The sequence below is a fragment of the Magnolia sinica genome, chromosome 10 (genome assembly GCF_029962835.1).
Source record: "Magnolia sinica isolate HGM2019 chromosome 10, MsV1, whole genome shotgun sequence".
In the NCBI taxonomy this organism is placed as follows: Eukaryota; Viridiplantae; Streptophyta; class Magnoliopsida; order Magnoliales; family Magnoliaceae; genus Magnolia; species Magnolia sinica.
In genome coordinates, this window is record NC_080582.1 from 9,111,794 (window position 1) to 9,139,315 (window position 27,522).

Consider the following 27,522-nt stretch of genomic DNA (forward strand, 5'->3'; position numbering starts at 1 on the left):
GGATGTAACAAACACATTAATTTTACCAACCTCCAATATATTCTTCACTAGCAATCGACTAATTTTAGTAAGAGGGGTTATTCAAGGAAACGGATTGGCTACTCCCCCTAACACCGGCCAATGGCTGATGGTGGGTGCTCTGTGGGCCCCACCATGATGTATGTGTTTCATCCATACTGTCCATCTATTTTTACAAATCATTTTACGGTATGAGACCAAAAATGAGGTATATCCCAATCTCAAGTGTACCATATTGCAGGAAACAGTGTTGAATGAGCGTCAACCATTAAAAACATTTTGGGGGCCATAGAAGTTTTGGATCAAGCTGATTTTTGTTTTTTCCCTTCAACTGGGCCTGTATGACCTAATCAATATATTGGATGTCAAATAAACAGTACAGTGGGCCTTAGGAGGATTTTAATAGTGGATATCCAATCACTATTGTTTTCATGTGGTGTGGTCCTCATGAGATTTATATCCCTCTCATTTTTGGGATCAAGCCCTAAAATGATCCGTAAAAATGGATGAAACACACACATCATGGTGGGGCCCACAGAGCACCGACCATCAGCCACGGGGCTGGTGGCGGGGTGCGTAGCCAATCCGTTCCCGTTATTCAACGCTTGGCACTCGCTGTACGGTGCATGTGAGGCCCACAACGCTTGGCACTCGCTGTATCGTAGCAATTGATTGGAAAGCTACAAGGCCGAAGTTTGAGGAAAATGCATTGATCAACGGTCAAAAGCTCATGATTATTCTAATCGGTGGCTAGGATCAAATGACAGGTGTGACTTTTTGGTGGCCAGTAAAAAACAACATGAAAATAGAGTGCTTAATGACGTCTCACAACCATCACTTTAAAATATTAAAAGAAAAATTACAATCGAGGCTAATCAAATCCATCTGCACATCATCATCATATGCATAATCAACATCAACACAAATGCAAATCCAACCGTTAATTCACCTAATCACATAAACACATCCACCACCCATCAAAACACTGGACACCCTTCAACTACTATGCCCGGAGCTGTGGGGCATCTGGCCAGCGGGCAATGATCATCTGCATCCTGACCCCACCAACTCATCCCATAGATATCATATCCCTGAAGAGCAACGTACATCAATACACCCATCAAAGCAACTCCAGCATCCAAACCAGCGGATAGGATGTAGTTGTGCCTGGCCCACCAATCCCTGAACTTTCTGTAGATATAGAAGTTGAAGAGAATGCCTACAACAAAGTAGGTTATGTAATTGACAGCCCGGCCAGGTGGCATGTTCCCAGTGGCCCCTAAGATCACAGGAATATGGATTAATGATATCCACCGTTGGTTGGGGAATAGACGGGCCAGGGCATAGACAAGGATGGGTGAGATCACACCAATGAGAAAGAACCAGTTAACGGCCTCGTAGATGCCAAGGCTGCCAAACATGCGAAGCGGGCCCACCAGACCCCAGATGATGGACGCACTAAAGAAAACGTCGTACCCGGGGCATGTCCAAGGGCTACCATCAGGGAGCAATGAAGGGTTGCAGATGTTTTCGACGGATGTGAGCAGCCACCATGCAGTGCCAAAGTAGACCGTAGATGCAATCACCGTACCTACCAGCTGAGTGTGTGAACAAACACAAGAGCATGGAATGTATTAGCATGGTTTTTAGAATCAACGACTCTGATCGACTTGGTCCATTTCGAGTCGAGTCATGATCTGCACGAGTCAGGGATTTGCATGGGACCCACAGTGAATTTTAGCATGAATCCACTCTGTCCATCAGACGCTCCCTTGTGATTGGCCAGGGGGCCAAAAATGGACCCAGCTGGGCCACATAACAGGAATCTTATGTGGCCTGATTCTTGGAATTCCCTTCATCCTGGTGTCGAGTGAACGGATTAGATTGCACATACATGGAATAGTGGGCTCCATACACAATTAATCAACGGTGGGTTTCCCTCTCACAGCCGTTCCATGTTGTGTGGCCCACCTGAGTCCTGGATTGTGCTTGTTTTGGAGAGATCATTTTAGGGCATGATGGAAAAAATTAGGCAGATAAAAATGTAAAGTAGACCCCACCATAGAAAACAGTGGGGATTGAACGTCTACCATTAAAAACTTCTTTTGGCCACAAAAGTTTTCGATCAAGCTGATATTTGTGTTTTTCCTAATTCCATGTATTTGGTAACTTAAAAACGGGTTGGATCTCACATAAACATCATGGTAGGCCCTAGGAAGGTTTCAATGGTGGGGTCACTGTCCCCACTGTTTTCTGTGGTGGGGTCCACTTGAACTTTGGATCTACCTCATTCTTTGAAAAATGCCATAAAATGACCTATCCAAATGGATGGATGGTGTGGATACAACACATACATCATAGTGGGCCCAAAGAACATGATGACGTCACTTCAGTAGCCCACTCGCTACTGTGGTGTTCAGTAGCTAATCCGCGTCCATGTTTTGCTGGGATTCTACGTTATTATGATCTGAGTTCTGGATGGTGGGCCATGCACCAAATAACTTAGCAAGCGGTAATCTTGAAACGAAATGCATGGCAGAACTAAAGGGGTCCAATCCGTGTAATGATGGGCCCCACTGATTTAACGGTGAAAGATCACGTACCTGAGCAACGAACATGGATCTTGGAGGGATCTTCATGTAGTGGCCCAGCTTGAAATCCGCAAGTAACTGGATAGCCTGAACCATACTGATATAACCGTAGATCTTGAAAGCCACGTTGGCAAGGGGCCTCCCCGGGTACATGAACCCGATAATCAACTCGGTTATTACGTTTAGTCCTGGTTGCTGAAGATATAAAGCGTTTGGTTAACTATTAAGTCAATAATTTTCAATCTTAGCAAGTGTACGAGATCCAAGCTGTCATAAAGATGTGGCCCACCTTAAAGATCATATAGAGAAAAAAGTTAGCTGAGCAACCCATCAGATGCAGTACAGTGTAGGAAAACAATGGATGCCAACTGACTGATACAAAATGTATCTGTGGCCTACCTGATGTCTGGACCATTCTGATTTTCTCTGAGGTGATTTCAAGACTCAACTCGTTGGACTCGTTCAAACCCGATCTAACTTGACCCAAACTGAGTGGGTGAGTTGATCCGAACCGAGTAGACTTCGTCCAATCCGAACTCAAACCAAATTGACTTCGGGTCACGCATTAACTCAACTCAACTCGACCCAAAATTCAACTCAGTAATGACTCGATTTGAAACCCTAACTCATACATATAAATTATTTAAAAAAAAAAAAAACAAACAAACATAGATTTGATGTTTCACATGAGATGCTACATAGCTGGTGGAGAGGCCGCAATTCTGGTAGGATCCTTACTCTTGCTCGGGTGGTAGACTCTTAGGAGTTTCAACACCTGGTCAAGGGTTCGAGCATCCATAGGTGGTGAAATTCCACTAGCGTGAGTGTGTGGGGGTGTGTGTGCGTGTGTGTAAATAAATTTCTTTTTTTTTTTAAAAAAAGAGTTGTGATTTCAGCTGTGGATACCCATTGCACTCGACCTGACTCGGTACATGTGAATGGGTTGGACTCAGCTCAGGTTAGTCCAGGCCAGACTCGGACTCAGATCGGGTCAGGCATTTTGGACTCGATATCGAGTTGGGTCAAGTTTGGGTCAGGTCTATTTCAAAACCGGGTCGAGTTGGGTCAGCCCTAGCTTGGTCTGAATCGATTTAATGCCTAGCTATAGAGGGTTGTGACTTACGGGAGTCGACACGGAAGCAAATTGCCTGTGCCTAGGGCTGTGTGTGGCTCATAGAAATGTTCGTGACAAATCCACTCTATCTAGATGTTTTTGTACCTAGGGCCGTGTAGCTCATAGAAATGTTCAGGACAAAGCCACTCTATTCAAATGTTTTTGAAGACCACGAAAGGATATAATTATAAAAATCAGGAAAAATTCAAAACTCAAGTAGGCCTACAAATGAAATAGTGGGAGCATAAATGTTGAAACCTTCCTGGAGCTGACCATGACATTAACATGTCATTGAAAGCGTTCATAGGGTTATTACCGCTTATATAAATTGTAGGAACATATATCATCTCGATACAAAACTTATGTCACCTCTAGGCTTTCAAACCCCACTGTTTCATGTTATATGGCCAACACGAGTTTTGGATCCAATTGATTTTTAGATCCTATTCTATTTTGGTCTTTTAGAATAGATGGACGAAGTGGATTTGTCAAGGATATCTCTGTGGGTCCCACACAGCCTCGAGCACAAGAATATCTCTATGCTTGGGGTCACATGCAATCCGCTCTTAGGTTCAATACTATGAGTCGGATTAAGATTAAGGGCTCATACATTTGGCATCTCTATTCTAATCGAATAAGAGCTTTTCAAATAAGAGCTATTTTAATAAACTCTTTATATTCTAGTTGTTGTTTTAAATATGCTCGCTTAGTAAAATCAAGTTTTTAAAGCCAAAAGAAGCTCGTATATGAAATAAGCACATTTGGTAAAACATTTAAATAAATTATTATTATTATTATTATTATTATTATTATTATTATTATTATTATTATGTTTTAATGGCCAATTGATGTCATTTTAAAAGATTACAACAACTCCATTACATCAATGTCCACTACCTACCATGTGGAATCTACATCCGATGTGTCCATCGTGTGGGCTCCACCTTCAAAGTGGGTTGTCCATCATAGGCGCTCACTTTTGATGTCCACCATCCATCACGTGGGGTACACCTTTTATGTCAATAATCCATCATGTTAATCTACTTTAATTGGATGCAGATCGTCCATCATGCGAGACCTTAGATGTGGACCTTCCATTAGGTGGGGCCCACTTAATGTGTATTGTCCATCATGAGAGTCCACACTTTGATGTGGGCCATCCATCATGTGTGGCCCACTCAGTCCATTATGTGGGCCACCTTGAATACAAATTGTTCATTGGGCCCCTTTGATGTCAACCGCCCATCACATGGGCCCCACCTTTAATGTCCACCATCCATTATGTGGGTCGCACCTTTGATGTGGATCGTCCATCAAGTGGGGCCCACTTAACGTGGATGGTCCATCATGCTAGGCCACACTTTGATGTGGATCATCCATCATGTGGGGCCCACCTTTGACGTGAATCGTGCATTATGTGGGCCCACCTTGATGTGGACCATTCATTGTGTGGGGGCACCTTCAATATGGGTCGTTCATCATGCGGGCCCACCTTTGATGTCCACCATCCATCATGCAAGTCCCACCTTTGCTATGGACCATCCATCATATGGGGCCCACTTGATGTAGATAATCTAACATGTGGGGCCACATTTTGATGTGGGCCACCCATCATGTGGGTCCCACCTTTACTATGGATAGATCATCATCTGGCCCGACCTTCAATATGGGTCATTCATCATGTGGGGCCCAACCTTCAATATAGGCCATTTATCATGTGAGTCTACCTTTAATGTCAACCTTCTATCATGTGGTGCTACCTTCAATGTCCACCATCCATCATGTGGGTCCACACTTTGATGTGTGGCAACCATCATGTAAGGCCCACCCTCAAAGTGAACATGCATTATGTAAGCCCACCTTGATGTGGACCATTTAGAGCCCCACCTTCAATATGGGTTGCCCATTACGTGGGTCCACCTTAAAAAGATTGTAATTAGACGAGGGGAGAGTAGGATGAATCTTGTCTAAAAATTAACAAAAAGTGTCTACGTGCTTGAGCAAAATAAACTCTAAAAGAATAAACGACCTCCTCATCACTTATTTCGTAAAAATAAAATAAAAATAATTATAGTTTATAAAAGAACAAACTCTAAAATTAAAACTTCATCAAACAGTCGATTAAAAAAACATAAGAACTTTTTTAGAATAATCAAATAAGCTCTTACTAGCATAGATGCCAAATGGCCCCTAGTCAGGCTCAACACTATGAGTTCCCCAGAGGTGTGAGGCATCCTAGTCAACTCACCTGAGTTGGGCTGATTTAGTGCAGACTCGTGCAAGTCACGACTTGAGACTAGTTGAGGTTGAGTAGCCAAGTATTAAATCCATGCTTAGACTGATCATTGGGATTGCAACATGATATGGTGCAAATGAGTTGCACTTGATCTTTTCCCATTTTTAATACCCCACCAAAGGGCCCAGTTTGAACGGTTCTAGACCCACCTTCAAGCCAGCATCTAAATCACATCCACTCCGTCCATTCAATGGGTCTGAGTCTTGATCTAGGGTTACTGTATCGCAATCTGACATGCAGCCCAAGCCTGCTGATAGCAATAGTGGTGTATTTGCTTAGACAATTGGTTTGACTCGGTCGTGACTCTCCGAGTCGACTCAACCAGTCAAACGGTACTGGTCTTAAAACCATGAAATGCAACAAATTCAAGCTCACCTGGTTAGTAGTGGCTGTGATGATCCCTATCGGTAGGGTGTAGAATAGAGCCAGTGCGCACGCTAGAAAGATCCCCCAATAGGGAAGCTGCATCTGCTTACCAAAGCCTTCACATGTGAGGATGGAGAGAGCAATCATGGATACCAAGATGACAAGGAACCACCACTGAGGGACAGGCTTGTACTTTTTCATTAATCTGTTATGAACGTCCTCCATCTGATCGCTGCTCTTCCCTACAGCTTTCCTCGTCAGCTGCCAGATGGAGCTGTGAACCAACAAGATTAGAGTGGATTAATCACATCTCAAAAATAAGAGAATATGGAGTGGACGGTACACATGGCTATTGATCTAGTTCATCCAAAAAAATGCCATTTTCATGGTCCCTACAAAAGAGAGATATTTATCAGATGAATGGCTCAGATTAATGATCTAGATCATACATCTGGGAGTTATTTTCTTCTTTTACTTTTATTGAAAGGTAATGTTCAAGCTATGTGGGGTCCATAGTGACGTATTACGAGTTCCATCCAAACCATCCATTATATGTATCACCTAATGTTAATCTTAGATTCCAAAATTGGATTCGAATCATAACTTAGGTCAGCCACAACAAATAAAACAGTGGGGGACCATTGGGAGGCCTATAGCCATCATAGAAACTTCCAAATGGAATGTGGACTACATGGGTTTATGTCTTTTATCAGTAAGCAAGCTGTGTCCACGTGGATCAACGACATGAAGATCAGACACGTACCTTCCATGAAACAGTGCCACGTGGGTCAAAGTGGCCCCCAGAGTCGCAAAGCTGAGACCATAACTGAAGGCGAAGAAAGTGCTGAGATGTATTTGGCTGTAATTATCGTACCCATGCTTGTCAAGATTGAATGTCGATTGATTAATGACACGTGTGATATTGTACTTGTTCCCGTACGCATCGAACACGTGTGGTGAGAAGATCGGGAACCGTTTGGCATTGTACCAGTTATTCCAGTACGAGATAGGAGTGACGATGTAGACTATCAACACAAATCCAATTAATAGGTTGAAGATTGCGAACGCTGGAGTGGCTAATGGGCTCCCAGTGAAACCCGATAAGGTAGCCCAATCAAGGCCAATAGACCCGATTCCGAGACCCGAGTTGCCAGCCCCGATCTGTTGGGCAGTGACTGAGTTCTTCCATATCCAGCAAACAATAGAGAGAGCGGTTATAGAAGGGAATAAATAGTTAGGGATAAGGTAATAAGCGAAGCTTGATATCATGACTATTAGGAAAAATTGCAGCCTTGTTAGCCCACCCTTTGGCCTTTTTTCTTCTTCATGCAATGCCCTGCACATCTCACAAGCAATGTGTTAGTGGACCCACATGAAAGATGTGTGTGAGATCCAAGCCATCCATAAGGAGACCCTGATTGGAATTTCCTAGTTGGATAATGAGTTTCAAGTGATGGTGCTGGAGTGGTTCTTTAACTAACTAGATTTTGTAGTAGGTCGACATGATTTCATAGCCCATGAAAGAGGTCAATGTACTCATTCAATGATGCAGGGGTGGATGTGATGAGGTCGATCACCTACTCCAAATCGATGGAGCCTTTTTTTTTTTTTTTTGGGTTAGCTGGTTAGTACACACCCATGTCAAAATTGATGGAGCTTATCTGGACTCGATATACTCAAATTCATGAGCGAAAATAAGAAAATAGAAATAAATTTTAAATTTTCAAATTTTGGTTGATAGATGATAAAAATGAATTTACAACCCTTTAAATAGTGATACCAAACTTTAGAAGAAGTTTTGGAATCAAACTCCAACTCAAAATCTCTAAAATTTGTGACTTATTATAAATAGTAAACTTACTATTTATAGACATTCATGATTCCTACTGGACTACGTGATTTTCGGCCAAAAATAATAAGTGTCCTAATTGCCTTAATCATTTATTCTCTTTATTTTTTGAAGCACTCTTCATGTTAGACAGAGCTCCTAAAGCTTAAAGGATGAAGAGTTATAATTAAACTAAAAATTACTATAAATAGTAAAAACGAAAATAAAATGGATTTTCAACCATTGATTTGATTGAATCTCGCAAATTCAGCGTGGGTAAACAGGCATAGTGGGTTGGGTGGCTAAAGTAGCTTTTCCTACCTAAAATCATATATGGTACATTGAATAATTCATTCCAGTTTTCGAAATCTGTTTGTTTTAAGGTTCTGATGGTCCGGATCACTTATGCCTCCGGTTCAGCTTTCTCTAGTCCATCTTAGAAATGAAAGTGTTGGCGACCCGCTCTACATCATTCAATGAGTCCATAATGTAGACAGCAAACAGACAGCAGAAAGTGTCATAATGAGTTCACATGATGGTTGGCCCACCTGATGGACAGCTTAAATGTCTCACAACATAACACCTTACGAGTGGCGAGACTCACAAGTGAGAGTAGGAAACCTCTCTTTAGCCTGATATACATTCATGTTCTTTATGAGATTCCAGTGCTCTTAGCCGTCCATCTGATGGGCTATAGGTCACAGTAAAAAGATTATCAACGTTGGTGTGAATTGGACGAGAGAGAGAGAGAGAGAGAGAGAGAGAGAGAGAGAGAGTACCCGAAGAGGGAGACTTGAACAAGGTTACTGGGCCACCACATATGAGGAGATTCAACCAGGTACTTCCTAAAGAGACCAGCCCATCCATATCCCAGCATCTACACATTCCAATCACAGTATCCCATTAAATTTCCACCGTTCAATTAATAATCTACCACCTGTAAAATTTTCATCAGGTGGGCTACATTGTTAATACGCTTGAGGACATCCATGGATGTGAGGCCCCCAAAATCTTATACCAGTTACCTACCCAATGAGTCGTTCATAAACTACAACCCCAGCAAACTGTCAAAGATCCAAGCCATCCATCATTTGGTACACATCAGGAAGATCTACCCATTCAATTTTTTGAGTTGTTTTAGAATTTTCGTTGGCTTTTTTTTATTTTTTATAAAACCATTCCCATAGGGTTGCGATCTTCCAATTAAGGAGATAATTGGGGCATCTTGTATCACTTAAGTCCATCAAATCAATGGTCTCGATCACCAGCTCATGGACCTCACCTCTATCAAATGGGAACATTAGTAACACTTCGCAATTCCCAGCCATATACTCCACAAGGAGAGAAAGCCATATCTAAATCAAGTGGACCACATGTCTAGATCTTCCGGCCCAAAAGTTCAGTCAGGTCAGTTCATCAGTGGGCCAGGTTCTACAAAACAACCTGTCTCCCACTTGATGATTTGAATATTTCAAATACGTTTTGGATAAGTTTAAAAAATCAAGAATAACAAGCAGCTCACCTGGGTTGTTTGGGCTAACAGAAATCCTGCAAACGCATTTATATTCCTGAAGTAAAATGCCTTAACAATGGTGACGATTCCGATAGCGTAGACCCCACCTGCGCCTGAATTGGCGAAGATGGTAATGAGGACGTGCTCTTTCAAATTGAACGGTCCAGGATTCAAAGAAAATGACCACTTGGTGAACGGGACATAGATGGGCTTGGTCGGTAGAACGGCTGCCATCAGCTTCCCGATTGGTAAAACGATTATCTGAGCTGTGACAGATGTTATAGAAAGCTGGTTCTGTCTGTAGCCGAAGAACGCGTTCACGAAGGATAGAAGGACACATGATGCAATGCCAAGGACCCATGTTCGAAACGTCATGGCTGTCATCGTTGGATCGTCAGTAATTGGGACAGTGCGGCGGACCTCATCGATCGGACTGTCATTGATTTCTTCTTCTGCATGAAATTAGAGACAGATCAACGGTCATGATCAATGGATTATGAAGTTTTTTGATAAGATCAATGGATTAATTATTCTATTCGATTAAAGACAGATGAACGAGTTCAGTGTTAATCTCGTTGATTAGAGACAGATCAACGGTCTTGATAAGACTGATCCGTGCAAGTGCGGTCCATGGTTTGGTGATGCAGACTATTGAATGCATGGTCCCAAAATGGATGAAGGGTACCACGAAATCATCCGAACATGGAAGATGCTGACCCTTTGATCAGTGTACTACAAACAGTCAGCTGATAATACAAGTACAGACATCGTTTGATTAAAAGGCTACTACCATACTACAAGGATCTTCTGTAGAGGTGGGCACCGGATAAAAAAAACAAAAAAAAAAAAAACACACACACACACACGCAAACACACCCTGCACACTGACGCTAGTGGAATTTCAACACCTATGGGTACTTGAACCCTTGACTGGATGACTAGTTCCAGCTAACTCGATTCGTCCGACTTGTTCGGATTCGACTCGACCCGAATTGAATGGGTGAGTCGGTCCGAACCAAGTAGGCTTCGCCCAAACCGAGTCGAGTTTGAGTTACCTAGTAACTCGACCCGAAACTCGATTTGGTTAGACATGACTCGACTCGAAACCCGACTCTCTAACCCTACCTATTGCGTGCTACCCCGACCTGATCCCAAAATCTCTCTCTCCCTCCCTCATCGTCCTCATCTTCCAAGCATGACCTCCCTCTCTCCCTCCCTCATCCTCGTCATCTTCCAAGCCCGGCAACCACCCACCACGATCACCCTTCTCCTCCTCCTCCTCTCTCTCCTCTCCACTCTCTCAGTCTCTCCCTCCCTCATCCTCGTCATCTTCCAAGCCCGGCAACCACCCACCACGATCACCCTTCTCCTCCTCCTCCTCTCTCTCCTCTCCACTCTCTCAGTCTCTCCCTCCTTCATCTCTCAATCCAACTCAGTACTTCTGGCCAGATCGGACTCGGTCCGGATCAGTTCTGGCCACACCGGACTCGGATCGAGTTAAGCATGCTAGACTCGGTATCAAGTCAGATCGAGTTCGGGTTAGGCTTATTTCAAAACCGGATCGAGTTGAGTTATCCCTAACTCAGTCCAACTCGACTCGATGCCTAACTCTAATATTCTATAACGTGGTTTGGGTGGTGATGGCAACACCGGCCAACTAGCTGGTGTAAAGGTTATGTACGCCCCACCATGATGCATGTGTTTTATCCACTCCATCCATCCAATATTTTTTCCATCACATTATAGATCTTGGGCCCAAAAATGAGGAAGATCCAAAGTTTAAGTGGAACATAATAGAAAACAGTGGGATATAAACTTGCACTGTTGAAACCTTAAGTCACACAACTAGCTGGCTGGTGTTGGCGTCACCAACCAAACCGCATCCCTTATTGCAAGGAAGCAGGGGTATTAATGAGTTGGGTTGGCCCGTTGGGCTTCCAAGCGTGGCTTACCTTGGGAGAGAGGGATGCAAGGAAGCAGGGGTATTAATGAGTTGGGTTGGCCCGTTGGGCTTCCAGGCGTGGCTTACCTTGGGAGAGGCCTCTCTCTCTCTCTCTCTCTCTGCAGCTGCACCGAATATTTCCACCTCTCTCACAACAACATGCACTGAGTTGGGCATCTAGTCGAGTCAGACTGAGTTAGGGATGATCCGACTCAATCCGGTTTTGAAATAGGCCTAACCCAAACTTGATCCGACTCGGTACCGAGTCCAGCATGCTTGACCCGATTTGAGTTCAAGTCTGGCCTGGACTAATCCGAACCGAGTCCAACCCGGTCATAACTACTGAGTCAGGTTAGGTGCAGTGGGTATCAATGGGCTAAAATCACAACTCAAAACCTATACTCACATGCCAGAATTGCAAACTATCCATCAGCTCAAAACCTAGTTTTTTTTTTTTTTTTTTAAATTTTTTTAAAAAATATATATGTATGAGTTGAGTTTCGAATCAAGTCAAGTCAGTACCGAGTTGGATTTCGGGTCGAGTTGAGTCTAAGTTACTGGGTGACTCGAACTCGACGCAGTTTGAGTTCGGATTTGACGAAGTTAACTCGATTTGAATTGACTCACACTCGGTTGGATCGAATCAGACGAGTCAAGTCGTCCCGTGCCCTGCCCAGCTCTAAGTACACTCGACTGTTCCCACCAAAACTCACATTCTTTTCCTTTACAAGGGATGAAGATTGCACGCTCACTAAACTCCGTGAGGCCTAACATGATGTGTATATCTTATCCACACCGTCCATGCATTTTACCAGCTCACTTTAGGGCACCAGCTCAAAATTAAAGCATACCAAAAGCTCAAGTGGCCCACACCATATGAAACAATAAGGATACTACCAACCACCGTTGAAACCTTCCTAGGGCCTAGGGCCCACAGTGTTATTTATTTGTCATCTAACCTGTTCATAAGTCTCACAGACATGGATGAAAGGAAAACACAAATAGTAGCTTTTTTTTTTTTTTAAAAAAAAAAAAGGAAAGGTGGAAACAGAGCCACCTAAATTCATTCACAAGGCGAAAAAGCTGTACAGTGAATTCAGGTGGGCCCAACAAAAAGTAGAGGGATCCGCCTATCATATGGGGCAAACAAAGAAAGCAACAAGGAAAAGAAGATGAAGCAGAGAGGCACAAGTGCTGACTCAGGGCTGAACAGGAACCGGATCAGCAGAAGATTTGGAGAGCCTCAGCGAGCCAAGGCCAACCTCATCAAGAAACACCAAGCCTCTAATCGGAGCCGGGAGCGAGGCCAAGGAAGGGAAGAAAGCCGAGATTTGCGATTCGCTACCCATGCGGGCCAGCTCATCAGCTGGAGCATTTCCTTCCTAAAAAATGTGGATGAAGGATAGCTGACCCTTAATATGTTCTAAATGCTAGGTGTTCAATACATACTATTTCTTATGGTGTAGTCCACTTCAGCTTCAGATATGTTCAAATTTGGATCATGCCCTGAAAAGAGCTTGTAAAATACATGGACGGAGTGGATAAGACACATATATCATGGTGGCTCTATAGAGTAGACTCAATGTGGGCACACTTTGGGCTTGGGCTGGGCTCGGGCCAGCCCAGGCCAAGCTTGGGGTGGACTCTGCATGAATAATTTGGGCCGAGGTTGGCTGGACTATTTTGACTCACTATTATTTCTTGTGGTATGAACCACTTGAGATTTGAATCTACTTGAGCATTAAAGCGGACAGACCACCCAGCATCTAATCCACCCCCTCTCTATACTCAAATTGCATCACTTGGTAGTCAACCCTAGTGGTGTGTTGACCTCACAAAGTTCTATGGGCCTCACCATGATCTATATGTTATATCCACACCATCTCTCTCTCTCTCTCTCTCTCTCTCTCTCTCTCTCTCTCTCTCTCTCCTTTTGAAGACTAGCTTTAAAATGAGGCAGATCTAAAGCTCAAGTGGACCATGCCACAAACAATAATCCCCTACCATTGAAACCTTCTTAGGGCAACTATGATGTTTATTTGCCCTCCAACCAGTTCATTAGGTCTCACAAACATAAATGAAGGGAAAACATAAATATCAGCTTGATCCAAAATTTTTGTAGCCCCCAACAAGTTTCCAATGGTAGGCATTCAATCCCCACTATTTTTTTTTTATATTTTTTTTGGTGTGGTCCACCTGAGCGTCGGATCTGCCTCATTTACAGGTTCATGCCTTTATCATGATCTGGCAAAATGGATGGATAGTGTGTATATAACAAATATATTACGGTGGGCCCACAACTTTGCCACATCAGTGGTGTGTGCCACACTAGGCATATCCACGTTCTCTCTTATTTTCTTTCACAAACTTTTCTTTCCAAAAGAGAGGATGTCAGGAGAGATGGTTTCCATGGGAGAGAGTGGATTTGGAGGGAAATGATTTTCGGGCGGAGGGAGATGTGCGAGACGATGCAAAAATCAAACCCGTATTGTCCTTTTCAAAATACAACGTAGGAAAGGTTTAAGTACAAAAAGTTTAAAAAGCTGGCTTCTTTTAGGATTGAATGAGCCGTAGGCAGCCGTGCGTCATTGTCCCAAGATTCTTCTCCTCTTCTTTATTATTATTTTTTAAAATTTTATGGAAGAAGAACTAAATCCAGCCGGCTGGAACTTTATACTCACAAGCAGACAACAATACATGGTCATACATGCATGAATCCTAACCAACCATTCCATGGATCATTTTTGGATCCAAATTGGACGATCATAGCAGTCCAATGGGTGCCCACCACATGGATGGTTAAAATCAATTTTATCAAAGCTTAACAAGCAATCAGATGGTTGAGATTATATATCCCTGGTGAAGTATATTGACGTAGAGTGGGTCTCCGACAATTTCATGTCCAGGATGGACTAGAGAAGGCCCAGAGGTGGAAGTGATCCAAAACGTCATCAAAACCTTAAAACATGCATATCTTGAAAAGTACGGTGAGTTATTCAACATACTATATATGATTTTGGGTAGGAGAAAATACTTTAGCCACCCAACCCTGTTACATGAGGTTGCCCACCTTGAATTTGTGAGATTCCATAATATGGATTGTCGAAAATTCATTTTATTTCCATTTTTACTATTTATAATAAATTTTAGTACGATCGGTCATAACTTTTGATCCATTGTGTTTAAGAGTTGTGTCCGACATGAAAGTGCTTAAAAAATTTAGGACAATAAGATGGTTAAGCTAAATAGGACACTACCGAAAACTAAGAGGTCTAATGGAAATCATGATCATCTATAGATAGTAAGTTTACTATTTATAGCAATTCTATAGTTTGATTCTAAAAATTCTTGCTAGGGTTCATATCGTTATTTAAAGGAACTGTAAACTCATTTTTTCTAAAATTATAAATCAAATTATTTAAAATTTTATTAGAATTTATTTCTATTTTATCTCTCCTCTGAGAGGAGTCCAGAGTGGATATTCGGATGTCCAAACTTAATGAGCATGCAACGCAAGTGCATAGCCATGCATGTTGCGCGTCTCTTGATTTTTCTCCTTTTTATCCTCTTTTCTTTGATAATGCACCTCTAAATTTCAAGAGGAGCTTTGCTGCGCGTCCATCATACTGATGCCAAATCCAGACCATCCAACAGTTGGACCTTACCTTTGGCATCCAAAGGTAAGAAAAACAACACCATTGAAACATTGTACACAAAACCTCAATCGATTCTCCACTTAGAATATGGACCATTGATTTGTTTCTCATTTTCACATCGGATTGATACTAAAAAAATCAGAGAGATAGGGTTGTGTTCAAAGTGATTTTCTTCACAAAACAGACACTCCACACCAACGTTTAAAAGATGGGCGGTCCACATGCACATGCACTCTACGTATGATGCGTACACATGTAAATACGTATGTACATGCATGTATACGTCTACAACCCTTCTTTATTTTGTACACGGATTCCCTGTGCCTCCGGCAACAGGAAACTCCTGTGGTCGGCAGCCATGTGGGACCCAGAGAGATGCCCTTGAGAAATCCACACCGTCCATTAGTTTCCCAACATTGCAATAGTATACAAAACACCAAAAATCACCACAGCTTGAGGTTGCCTTTATACTACTCTACTACTCTTTGACTCTTTGTACATCCCAACGTATGATGTGTATGCACGTAAATACAAATGTAAATGCATGTACGTATCTCTACAACCCTTCTTTATATAGTACACAGGAAGTTCCTGTGGTCGGAAGCTATGTGGGGCCCATAGAGATGCCTGTGAGAAATCCACACCGTCCATTAGTTTCCCAACATTGCAATAGTATAAAAAAAACTCCAAAAATCACCACAACCTGAGGTTGCCGTTATACTACTCTACTACTCTTTGACTCTTTGTACATCCCTACGTATGATGCATATCCACGTAAATACATATGTAAATGCATGTACGTATGTCTACATCCCTTCTTTATTTAGTATACGGATAGCCTGTGCCTCGAGCCACAGGAAGTTCCTGTGGTCAGAAGCTATGTGGGGCCCACAGAGATGTCCATGAGAAATCCACTCCATCCTTCAGTTTCTCAACCTTACAATAAGACAGGACGCCAACAATCAGGCAGATTCAAAGCTCACGTGGGCCACATCCCTCTATACAAAGACTCTATGTTTGTATGTATGAGGACATATGTATGTAATTGTTTTGTAACCAGTACTCCTTATATACTACTATGAAAAACATGCCATAAATACTATAAACTATTAAATGAGAAGTAGTCACCTACATCCATTTTTTACTAGCAATTAATTAACCCTCAAAACATACCATATCTCCAATGGCAGAATTGAAGAACAAAAAGGGTACAAGAAAAGAAAGTGTTGTTGCGTACAACTGGTTATTGAGAGAGAGTGAGAGACGTTTTTACCATCTGTTGGTGAAGCAGGCTCCATGGCGACTGCCATCAGTGCTGAAGGATGGAGAGAGTGGGACGAAATACGTATTTATAGATCTTTTGGATGCGGATTCATTAAAGTCGGAATCTGACGGAACACCTGAGGTCTTGTATGTTGTCCCACCTCAATGAATATTTTATATATCTAAGCCGTCCATCGATTTTTCCGGATATTTTGGGTCTTACGAGAAAATATTTAAAACTTATTAAAATCACAGATGGACTACACCGGACGAAACAGTTCTCATTGAACACTCACCATTAAATACTTCCTAGGGCCCACTGTAATGTGAATTGCCATGCAATCTCTTGATATCGTCACACAGATCTGAACGAAGGGATAAAAATAAATATCACTTTAATTCAAAACTTTTGTGGCCCTAGAATATTTTTAATAGCTAATAAATACTGTTTCTTGTGGTGTGGTCCATTTTAAATTTAAATCTGATTGAGTTTTGGGTCAATAATTTTAAATGATCTGGAAAAATGAATGGACGGCGTGGATATACAAAAAATACATGGAGGTGGCCGCGATGGAAAAGGCCTGATGGAACAACGTCACATCATGACGTGACTGAATCCGTGCCGTTTACTTTCCCTCATTTGAGAAAGAAAAGGTTCTATATAACGACGTTGGATTACGTCGGATTCACCATTTCATAAGCATACGAAAAGATTCTATATAAACGGTTTAGATAGATCGCCACTTTAGCCGTTGGATTAGGGTTTCTTTAATGATCCAAACCGTTTATTTGGTAGGACACACCTTACAAGAGGGATATCCATAAAATAAAATAAAATATAAAATCTTGGATCAGATTCTTAAACACTTTGATCATACGAAGATTTAGGTGACCGTTCACGTTCGAAATCAAACAGCCAAATTATCAAAGGGTCGAAGTTATCCAACTGAATGGTTTTATTTGTTAAATTTCCACCGTACAAAGTAAAACTCATCTCATAAACGGTTTGGATCATTGGAAAATGACCTATATTTGAAGGGTCCCGATGTATCCTCAAAACATTGGGACTTACACAAGCAGACCTCTTTAGCATACGCCCTTTTGCTGCGACCTTCCTATGTTAGTTTACCGCCTTCCGTTTAAAAGATGGCGGTGGCTTTGCAACCTTACATATGAAATAATGGTACGAAAATCCAGACCAAATTGATGTACCGAACGGTGGATGGAGCGTAACCCAAAAATTACACTAGAAATATAATAGTGGACAACTGGTTTTCCCATTGAATTTGGACACATCAATTGGATTGTTATTATTTGCTTGATCAGTGTGATTTTAGAGATATGATCCGTCCAACAAAATGTGACGTTGATTTCGACATTCCGGATAGTTAGACAATGCCGGCCAGGATGAGTAACCATCATTTACCAAACGCTGGACCTCGGGAGCCAGGCCCTACCTTATATTGGAGAAAGAGAACAGCTTTGAAGCTCTGGTAGAGTGTGATGGTTGATACGGATTTTAAACTATGGGATAAAAAATATTATCCGTCCATGTTGTGTGGTCCAACATGTATGGTTAGGAGATCATCTAGCTTGGAAGTCTGTCAGCATCTTTCTTAGTCTGGATTTCATCTAAATCCATGAATTTAAAGTCTAACTCAATGTCAAAGTCATAAAATTTGATCTTCAATTAATGTAGCACAACAGATAGACCTGGCACATTATTGCATACCTGTTTTGAAAAGTTTTTTGATTTTTTGGTATCTTGAAAAGTTAAAATTTCCAATGTTTTTTAATCTTGAAATTTTATTTTATTTTTTAAATGAATTTTTGGATCATGAGAGACCCTGAGTAGGCCAGTATCGCAAACCATTACTAGTCTTGACATGGCTTAAAGTGTCAAATGTTGTTTAAAGAAGCATTTTTTAAGGCAGATGTCTTGGATGACTTGCCGACTTATTCAATGGCTAGGGGAATAACTGACTAATTGAGACCTCGCGCTTCTTCCCTTGGAGACATGGGTTAACGAGACGGGTGGAGGATCATGGTCCGGCCTAATGAACATGATCTTTGCTTGAGCAGGTTCGAGATCTGAATCGTACTCAGTCCCCCAGGGTCACTTACCACCCATTGGACCTCTTTTGGCTCCTCAATCTGGTGTTGTGACGGAAGGTTAATATCGAACCAATCCCTGACTGGCCCCTTCATGGTGTAATAGATGGGCTCCTTCTACCCCTTGCTGCCGCAGTTTGTTAGCGGAGTCCTTTCCCCCTGGTTGGTAGTTGGTATGGTGGGCAGGTTGTGCCCTTGGCTGAGTATTGACGCGGTGGGCAAGTTATGCCCATGGTTTGTTGATGATGTGGCCATGGGGAGCTTGTCCCCCTATAATTAAATGATGATGCGATTGGCAAATTGGTAGTTTTAAATAAAGTATTTTAATTTAGTTAGTTATGTGATGTGTGAAGTGGAATTGTAAGAATGTATGTTAAAATTTATGGGATGACGATTATGAAAGAGCATTTATGAACTTGAAGAACTGTTTATCCTTAGCACCAATACTAACTATTCTCACATAAGGGGAAAAGTTCGTGGTGTGTACAGACACTTCTCGGTGAAAAGTTCCTGGTGTATATAGATGCTTCCCACCTAAGGTTAGTATGTATACTAGAAGAGTGATTGCTTATGCATCTAGGCAGTTGAAGAATCATCAACATAATTACCCCACTAGGTTCCAATATGCAAAAAGAAGAAGTTACTGGTTTATGTTGGTGGTTACAGGGCTTTTATTGTCACTTCTCAAACCTTTACGGGTGCTTCCTAAATATCGAAACCATTCCTAACTAAGGAAAAATACCGTTCTTAAAATAATGTTCCCAAAATTAGAAATGGTTTAGAACATTTCTAAAGGCCATTTCTAAAATTCAGAACAGTTTCAAAATGGTTTTAAACTCACGTATTTTCTTTACACACATACACATACACACATAGAGGAATGCTGACCTATGCACCTTCCTATGCTAGCACCCATGTGAACCTTTACACACGTGTCTTAGGCACAAAATCTGAATGATAAACATGTTGTGGCACCCCTTGAAACTTCACAAACCCAACTTTCAGCCCGATACAAAACTCTGGTGGGCCATGGCAAAAGGAAGCAATTTTCTCCCTTAAATTGCATTTCTCTTTGCTATGGCCCACTAGAGTTTTGTATCAGGCTGAAAGTTGGGTCCGTAGAGTTTCAAGTGGTGGTGTATCACTTGGGCTATTTAGATTTTGTTCCCATGACATGTGTGCAAAGGTGTGCATGGGTGCTCACATAAGAAGGTGCGCTGGTGAGCATTCCACTCTCCTTCTCTATATGTGTGTGCAAGTGTGTGTGTTTTTCAAACTATTGTGCTCAAATAGCTTTTGCACGATGGGTTTGTACCAGCAAGATCTTGTCAAACATGTGAAACATCCTACTCGATGGCTGGCGGATCGTTGTGATGATTGCCTTTCCTACTTATGAGCCCACGAACACAACCATCCAACATGAAATACAGTATTGAGCAAGGTTGCCATTAGGTTCGGGATGTGTTGGGTTGTGCCTGGCTTAACTTGAGCGTGACCCTTTTACTAAATGAGACATGAATTCCCGCTTGAGTCTAACGACATATTAGACCAGAAAAAATAAAAATTACAAAGCCCAATCCAACCCGTGGTAGGCTTAATATATTGTTGATGTCTCAAATCTTTCAACAATAGGGTCTATCGATGCCATCGACAGACCATTTGATGTCATCGAGAATTGTTTGATGCTATCGACAACTGCTTGATACCATTGAGAAAATCTAACAGACCATTTGATGTCATCGAGAATTGTTTGATGCTATCGACAACTGCTTGATACCATTGAGAAAATCTAAAAATTTCTATGTTGTTGCAGGACACTTTGTAGTGTCCGACTCGATGCCATCAATGGGGTTCAATGCCATCAATGCCAACAAAGTTCCATCGAGATGTCATCGAAAAAATCTGAAAAATCCATGTTTTATTACTAGAACGTTTTGGAGTTTAGTTCGATGACATAGAAGATCTTCAACACCATCGATAGTCCGTCGATACCATTGAAGTGCCATCGTAGTGTCATTGAACTGTTGCTTAGAGTTATGTAGAGTTGCGTAAGTATGGGATTTGTTTTATAATTTGAATGTGATTCTCATATATATATGAGTATAATCAGGTTTAGGGTGGTATCACAAAGATTTCGAGGCTTTCTAATTCGTTCCAAAAGAGTTTCAAGGGCTTGTAAGGGAGATTTGAGGCTAATTCCAATAGGGTAATTAATTTATCTCTTGTAATTTTTTACTTTCATAGTATATTTTTGTCATTTTGTATTATGATTTTTTCACATTAAATTCGGAGTGTTTGTGATTGGACTTGGTTGTGCAATTGGAATACTTTGTTTGATTCATCTCTATATGCTTCCGCGGTCCCCCAACATAATAGGCTTCTAACCACCATCCACCACAGCTTTGAACAGATCCTTGCCACCGACAAAGCTTGAAGGAAGCAACTGAGTAGGAAGAAAAGCTCACGGCCATGGACTCACGGAGCTTTGGACAAACTCTGAGTGGACCTCGATGCGATCAGGAAGGAAAATGATCTCCTATAACAACAGCTCCAGAGCAACTAATTTGTAATTCTCCCGTCTAAATATTTTGAAATGAATTTGCTAGAATAGTATGTTTTAATAACTTTTGGACGTGTATGTGATTAAAGGGAGCCAGATTGGAATGTGTATGACATTTCAGGCTGTTCACGTGCTGTGACCCGAAAATCAGCTGCCCTGACCCGAAAATCAGCTGCCCTGTTGTCGGGTGAGCCATGAGGATGTGGAGGAAAAGGGATGGTTAAAAAAGGTAAAAAAACACCAGCAATCCACATTTATTGTGGTCTGCCTGACAGATGGACCAGCTCATTTTCAGTTCACGGGCATACAGTGGGGTAGCATGATGAATGGATGGAATATTACACACTCGTGTTATATTGGCACGTGTTGAGCGAGAGGATTTGAGATTGTAGTCTTGTTCGGTGGATCATTGTGCATTGACGTGAATGGTGCCTTGATATGCAGACCATTGTTGGCCATGATAAAATCAAGGGCTTGGATCACTGGCCATTCATCTGGCAGGTCTTTTTTGAGAGAGATGGGCGGTTAGGGAAAAAGAAAAATCAATGGCTAACGTCTACGATTTGCTTGTTCAGAGGAGAGCACATTCTTCCTGCAATTGGCCTAACCGATCAACGGTCTAGATCATTGAGACATTGGTCTTGCTGTATAAACTGAAAATCAGAATATGCTTTGCATATCCTCTAGCCGAGGATAATGCAATTCATAGCATTTGTCCGAGGACGGATTGAAGATACAACGTGGCATAGATTACAACTTGGCTTATGTGTGTGAGATCCGGGCCACTCATCAGGTGGGGCCTACTTAGGAAATATCCTGAAAAATAAGTTGCTGATATATCAAGTGGGCTGTACTCTGATGTTGCATATGGACTATTGAGAAGTTTTTCTCTTTCTGTCAAACATGTGGTGTCTATGATTGTGACCACTTTTCGATGCACCCATTCAAAATAGAAGGTAGTGACATGGTAAGACCAACACCGTCCCTAGAGCTTGACATGCTTTAACTAGGGCTGAAAGTCAGGCGGGTTGAGTTGGGACGGGTTGGTGCTCAACCGTAGCCCAACCCAAGGTTCCTATACTTCAACCCAACCCAACCCAACCTCACCTCACGTTGGGAATTCTTAACGCGGGCTCGGCCGGGTTGGCCAGGTCGGTCAAGTAGATATATGCTAACTTTTTGTTATTACATTAGTATATTGTATTTTCAATACACGTATTATTTTTTGTAGCTATCATTTTATTAATTATATATGTAGTTATTTATCATAAAGAAATTCATGTTTACTAAATAAACAAACTAAAATATAGGACAACTGCTCCTTTAAAGTTGTATTGTGTATCACATGATCTACTTGGGAGAGAAATCCGGCATATCTTGTTAGCTTGAATCAACGGAAATGACATGGACCAATGAAATTCGATAGCATTGGAATTTCCTGTGCCATCAACACCTTGATCCACATTCAATTATAAATAATTTATAAGGAACTTAAATATTGATCGGGTAGACCTCAACCGGAGCCCAACCCAAGTTTTATCGGGTTGGTGTTTGTATGGCCCAAGCCTAAGACCAAACCCAATATATCCTGCCCAAGACCAACCCAATGTCAGGTCAGTCACGGGTCGGTCAGGTTGAACCCGCACAACTTTCAGCCCTAGCTTTAACAACCCATTGAATCTCTATTCCCATTTGCTAATTGGGCTAAGAGAAATCATCGCCGCCCATTTTGAATTTTAAGGGAGTTATTGCCGTATGTAATACATGATTGGTCACACCTGATGAACGGTTCACCACATCCTATAGCAAAGTGGGTTCCTGGTTACGGGCTTTTGTTATAAGCCTAAGTTATAATTTGTGGGCAGTGTTTAAACAGAGTTCGTACCAGCCCAGGCTTATTTTGGGCGCTGCTGTGGACCAAAGAGTGGCCAATTATATCCAATTTATAAACTTATAAGTGGGTGGGTGTACATGGAAATGGATTGGCTACTCCCCCTGTCACTGGACCGGTGACTAGTGGTTGGTGCTCCATGGGCCCATTATGAAGTATGTCTTTTATCCATGTTGTTCATCCATTTTTACCGATTATTTTAGGGCTTGATCCCAAAATTAAGATGTATATAAATCTCAGGTGAACCACACCACGGGAGAACAATAGTGATTGGATATCCACCATTAAAATCTTCCTAAGGCACACTGTACTGTTTATTTGACAGCCTTAGAGTAGGAGTGTAACTAGGGTCAAGCCGAGAATCTTCCTTCCCTTCAGTCCACCATTCCAGATTAACTCTTATGTATCTAATAGGATTAAGCTGGCATCAGACATCGGAACTTAAGGGACTTGGATCTTCCCATAACACCATAAAATTATCTAGAAAAATAGATGGACGGCATGAATGAAACACATACATCATGATGGGGCCCCTAGAGCACCGACCAGTAGCCATTGGCTAGTGGCAGGGGGAGTAGCCAATCCGTTTCCCGTGTGCATGTGAAGGTGGAAATCCGATTGCGCACTGAGTTACTCAGTAGGCTCTTATCCTACTGAGTAAACTCGTGTTGGACCCAACTTGAATGTATTTTGTCTATCCATGCCGTCCATCCGTTTTTCCATCTAATTTAACCGGTTGAGCCTAAAATTATAGCATATCCAAAAATCATGTGGATCATACCACAAGAAACAGTGGAGATAATGAGTTCTACCGTTGAAACTTTGCTATGCCCACAGTTATATTTATTTATCATCCAACTTGTTCATAAGATCAAATAGACATGGATGAAGGGGAAAAACAAATATAAGCTTGATCCAAAACTTCTGTGGCTCCCAAAATTTTTTCAATGGTAGATGTTCAATTCAAATGTGTCCTTTGGTGTGATCCATTTGAAAATTTTATCTGCTTAATTTTTGGTTTCAAGACTTAAAATTATCTTTTAAAATGGATAGACGGATCAGATAAAATATTAAATTATGGTGGACCTCACACAGTTTAGTCAGTACGCTAACCGTGGTAAACTCACTACGTAATCGACTTCCGCGAAGTTGGGCGTCAACATCCAGCTACTCAGTCTCTTTGGGGAGACCCAGATTCGGTGAATACAGGGATGCAGTGGAGTGGGTTTATCCCTCACATTTGGACCCACCATGATATATTTTACCTAAATCCACACTGTCCATATGTCTTTAAAACTAATTTTATAGTTTTTTTCGAAAGTTCAAGAAAGTTCAATCTAAGACGAACCACACCACAAAAAACTGTGATGAAAGACCATTAAAAAAATCTTGTGGGCCAGAAAAATTATATATTCTTATATTTTACTGATGCATTCATCCATGTCTTTTTAATCCTATCATCAGGTTGGATGGAAAATAAAAATTCAAATTACCCCCAAGATTATTTTAATGGTGGGAATGCAATCACCACTGTTTCCTATGAGTGGTCCACATAATATCTTAATCAACCTTGATTTTTAATATCCTACATAAATTTATCTGGAAAAATGAATTAATGGTGTGGATGTAAATAAACACAGCATATTAGGCCCCACAGTTAAGGATCCCACCCACCTTGGTAATAGTGGATGCACTGAAGCCATTGAATTCTTTGGAATGTGAATAATGGTAGCGGTTGAAGGTCATTTTCAGCATCAAGAGAGGATTAAGTGCTGCCTCAGCCGCACCAAAATACGGTGCAGCCTTTTTAGAAGGGCCCACTTTGATGCATATATCCTATATCCACACCGTTCATCGATTTTTCTCAAATTATTTTAGGGTTGCATCCAAAAATAAAGTATATCCAATTTCAACAGGATCAGATATCATTGTAATATTTTTGAATGAATCCCCACCGTTAAAAAATCACATGGTCCATCAAAACTTTTATTTTCCATCCAAACTGTTTGCAAGATATAATAAAACATAGATGAGGGTAATAAAAATATTATCATCATAAAAGACTTCTAAGAACCACAAAATGATTTTAATAGTCAATCATTGTGTTTTCTTATGGTAAAGCTCACATTTGAGTTTGGATCTACTTAATTCTTGGTCTTATACGCTAAAATTATTTAAAAAAAACTTTTGAACGGTGTAGATAAATAATTCATACATCAAGGTAGGCCCCATGGTGAGGACCGCACCATGTTTGGTACGCCTAAATTGGCACCTAATTCAATCTTCCATATAAAAGGCTCTGTAGTATACACCCCACATCCTCGTCCAAAGCTCCCTCTGTCATGGCCGGGCGTGGATTAGATACTGACAAGGTCCGTAGCCAAATCGCTACTGAAGTGACGTCACCAAGCTCGGTGGACCCCACCATGATGCGTGTGTTGTATCCATACCGTCCAACCATTTGTAGAGATGGTCAGTATCTAATCCGCGCCCGTCATGGCCTTCTCAATGGTTAAGCTAATCTTCATTATTCTTGTCATTATTGGGACCGTTATGGGTTTCAATGCGAAGAACGATCTTACTCCAAAATGCTGCGGGCTGCTGCAAACTCAGCATCACCACCCCAAAGCCTTGAGGGAAGTGATGGCGTAGGCTGTGGTGCTCACTCACTGCAGTCTTCCAGAAGACTTATATATATATATATATATATATATATATATATATATATATATATATATATATATAGGAATTTTTATGGATTGATCACAAGCCGAAACATGGTTAGAGCACTTATGTGTCTTGAGCTTATACTGAATGCGGTTAATCTAAATCTCGTAACATTTTCTGATTTATTTGATAGTCGACAATTAAAAGGAGACATTTTCTCGATCTTTGTTATAGATATATATATATATATATATATATATATATATATATATATATATATATATATATATATATATATGAATTAGGATGTACTGATATTAAAAATAATTTATAATAAAGTAAGGTATTTTCTGAAGAGGTGGAATCTGGGTCAGATGTGTTCTCATCAGTAAACCAGGATTTCATAGGCTATGCTTGTCCTTTTCCGTTTGCCCACTGATATTCCTTTTGCTAATGTTCTTCTGATGGAAGGGTTTATATATTGGCATTGTTGATTCATGATAATAATTGTAGATTTATAGATGGTCTTAATTGGCCCATTTCATGCACAGTCACTTATATGTTGGGCTTGAAATCTACATGTATTGTTTCATGGACGTTAAAGTAGGGTTGCAAATCATGCGCATTGAGTCGGGTTGAGTGTTAACCTTATACATACCAATCCTCAAGAAGACCCATCTCATAACCCAACCTAACCTTACTCAAATATGCTTAACCAGAACTCATCCAAAAGTCACATTGGGTTGGTGTTTTTCAACCAGAACCCAACCCCTGAGGACATTGATAATGGGCCAAGCTAGTAAGTGCACATCCAACCCAAAAGATGGGTCGGACAAAGTCCGAGTCAAGCAGGCCACCTGAACTATTGCCACCCTTTGGGTTGGGACCACAATACCAGATTCATCTGAGTCGCACCAAGTCTTAAAAACATGCTCTAGGGCAATACTTTCCAACCAACACCCGATTTACACTTGATTGATTATTCAAAGGTACAAAACATGAAACATGACACATATGGAAAATCTAGCTATTATTGAATTTTCTTGAACTGCAGATGAGAAAATCAATACGTTGTTACTCTTTTTTATATCATTAATCAATGAAAAACCGGGCAACCCTCAACCTCTATACCTGGAGCCGTTGGGCACTTGGCCAGAGAGCAATGGTCCCCCAATTCCAAACCCCACCATTTCACTCCATATATATTCTTGAGAGCAAAGCTTGTCACAAGAACCATAAAAGCAATCCCAACATTCAGCCCAGCTGATAACACTTTTTTTTTTTTTTTTTGGAAAAGGGCCTTAGCCCCAAATTCATTGATCTGAAACTTTACAATCATTCAGGAGGCCCCAACAAAAAGGGAGGCGGCCGCACCTATCATACACCTCAAGCTACACCTGGACCAAAGAAAAGAGAAAAAACCTACACAAAGGGCTAGACAAAAGGAAGGAAGAGAGAAACCTAAAGATCAAAATCTGACCATCATAAACCTCTGATAGAACCAATCCCTGAATTGTCCAGGACTAACACATAATTATACCTGCTCCACCACCCATTGTACTTCCTATATATAAGATAGTTAAATAGGAAGCCTACTGCAAACCAAGACCAGTAGTGGACGGCCCTTACTGGGGGCATTCCTAAGGTGGCCCCCAGTATGATAGGTACATTGATGAGTCTGAACCACTTATTAGGAAATGCACAC

At 41.3% G+C, this 27,522-nt stretch overlaps 1 protein-coding gene across 1 annotated transcript; it reads right to left on the reverse strand.

Moving 5' to 3' along the window:
- Positions 1-841: 841 nt before the first annotated feature.
- LOC131257932 (oligopeptide transporter 5-like) lies at positions 842-10,178 on the reverse strand. Its single transcript, XM_058258902.1, has 6 exons — positions 9,736-10,178; positions 8,993-9,090; positions 7,149-7,721; positions 6,395-6,659; positions 2,622-2,804; positions 842-1,616 (listed from the first exon to the last, which is right to left on the reverse strand). The coding sequence occupies exons 1-6, from the start codon at positions 10,108-10,110 to the stop codon at positions 996-998; spliced, it is 2,115 nt and encodes a 704-aa protein (XP_058114885.1). The 5' UTR covers positions 10,111-10,178; the 3' UTR covers positions 842-995.
- Between the last annotated feature and the right edge of the window lie 17,344 nt (positions 10,179-27,522).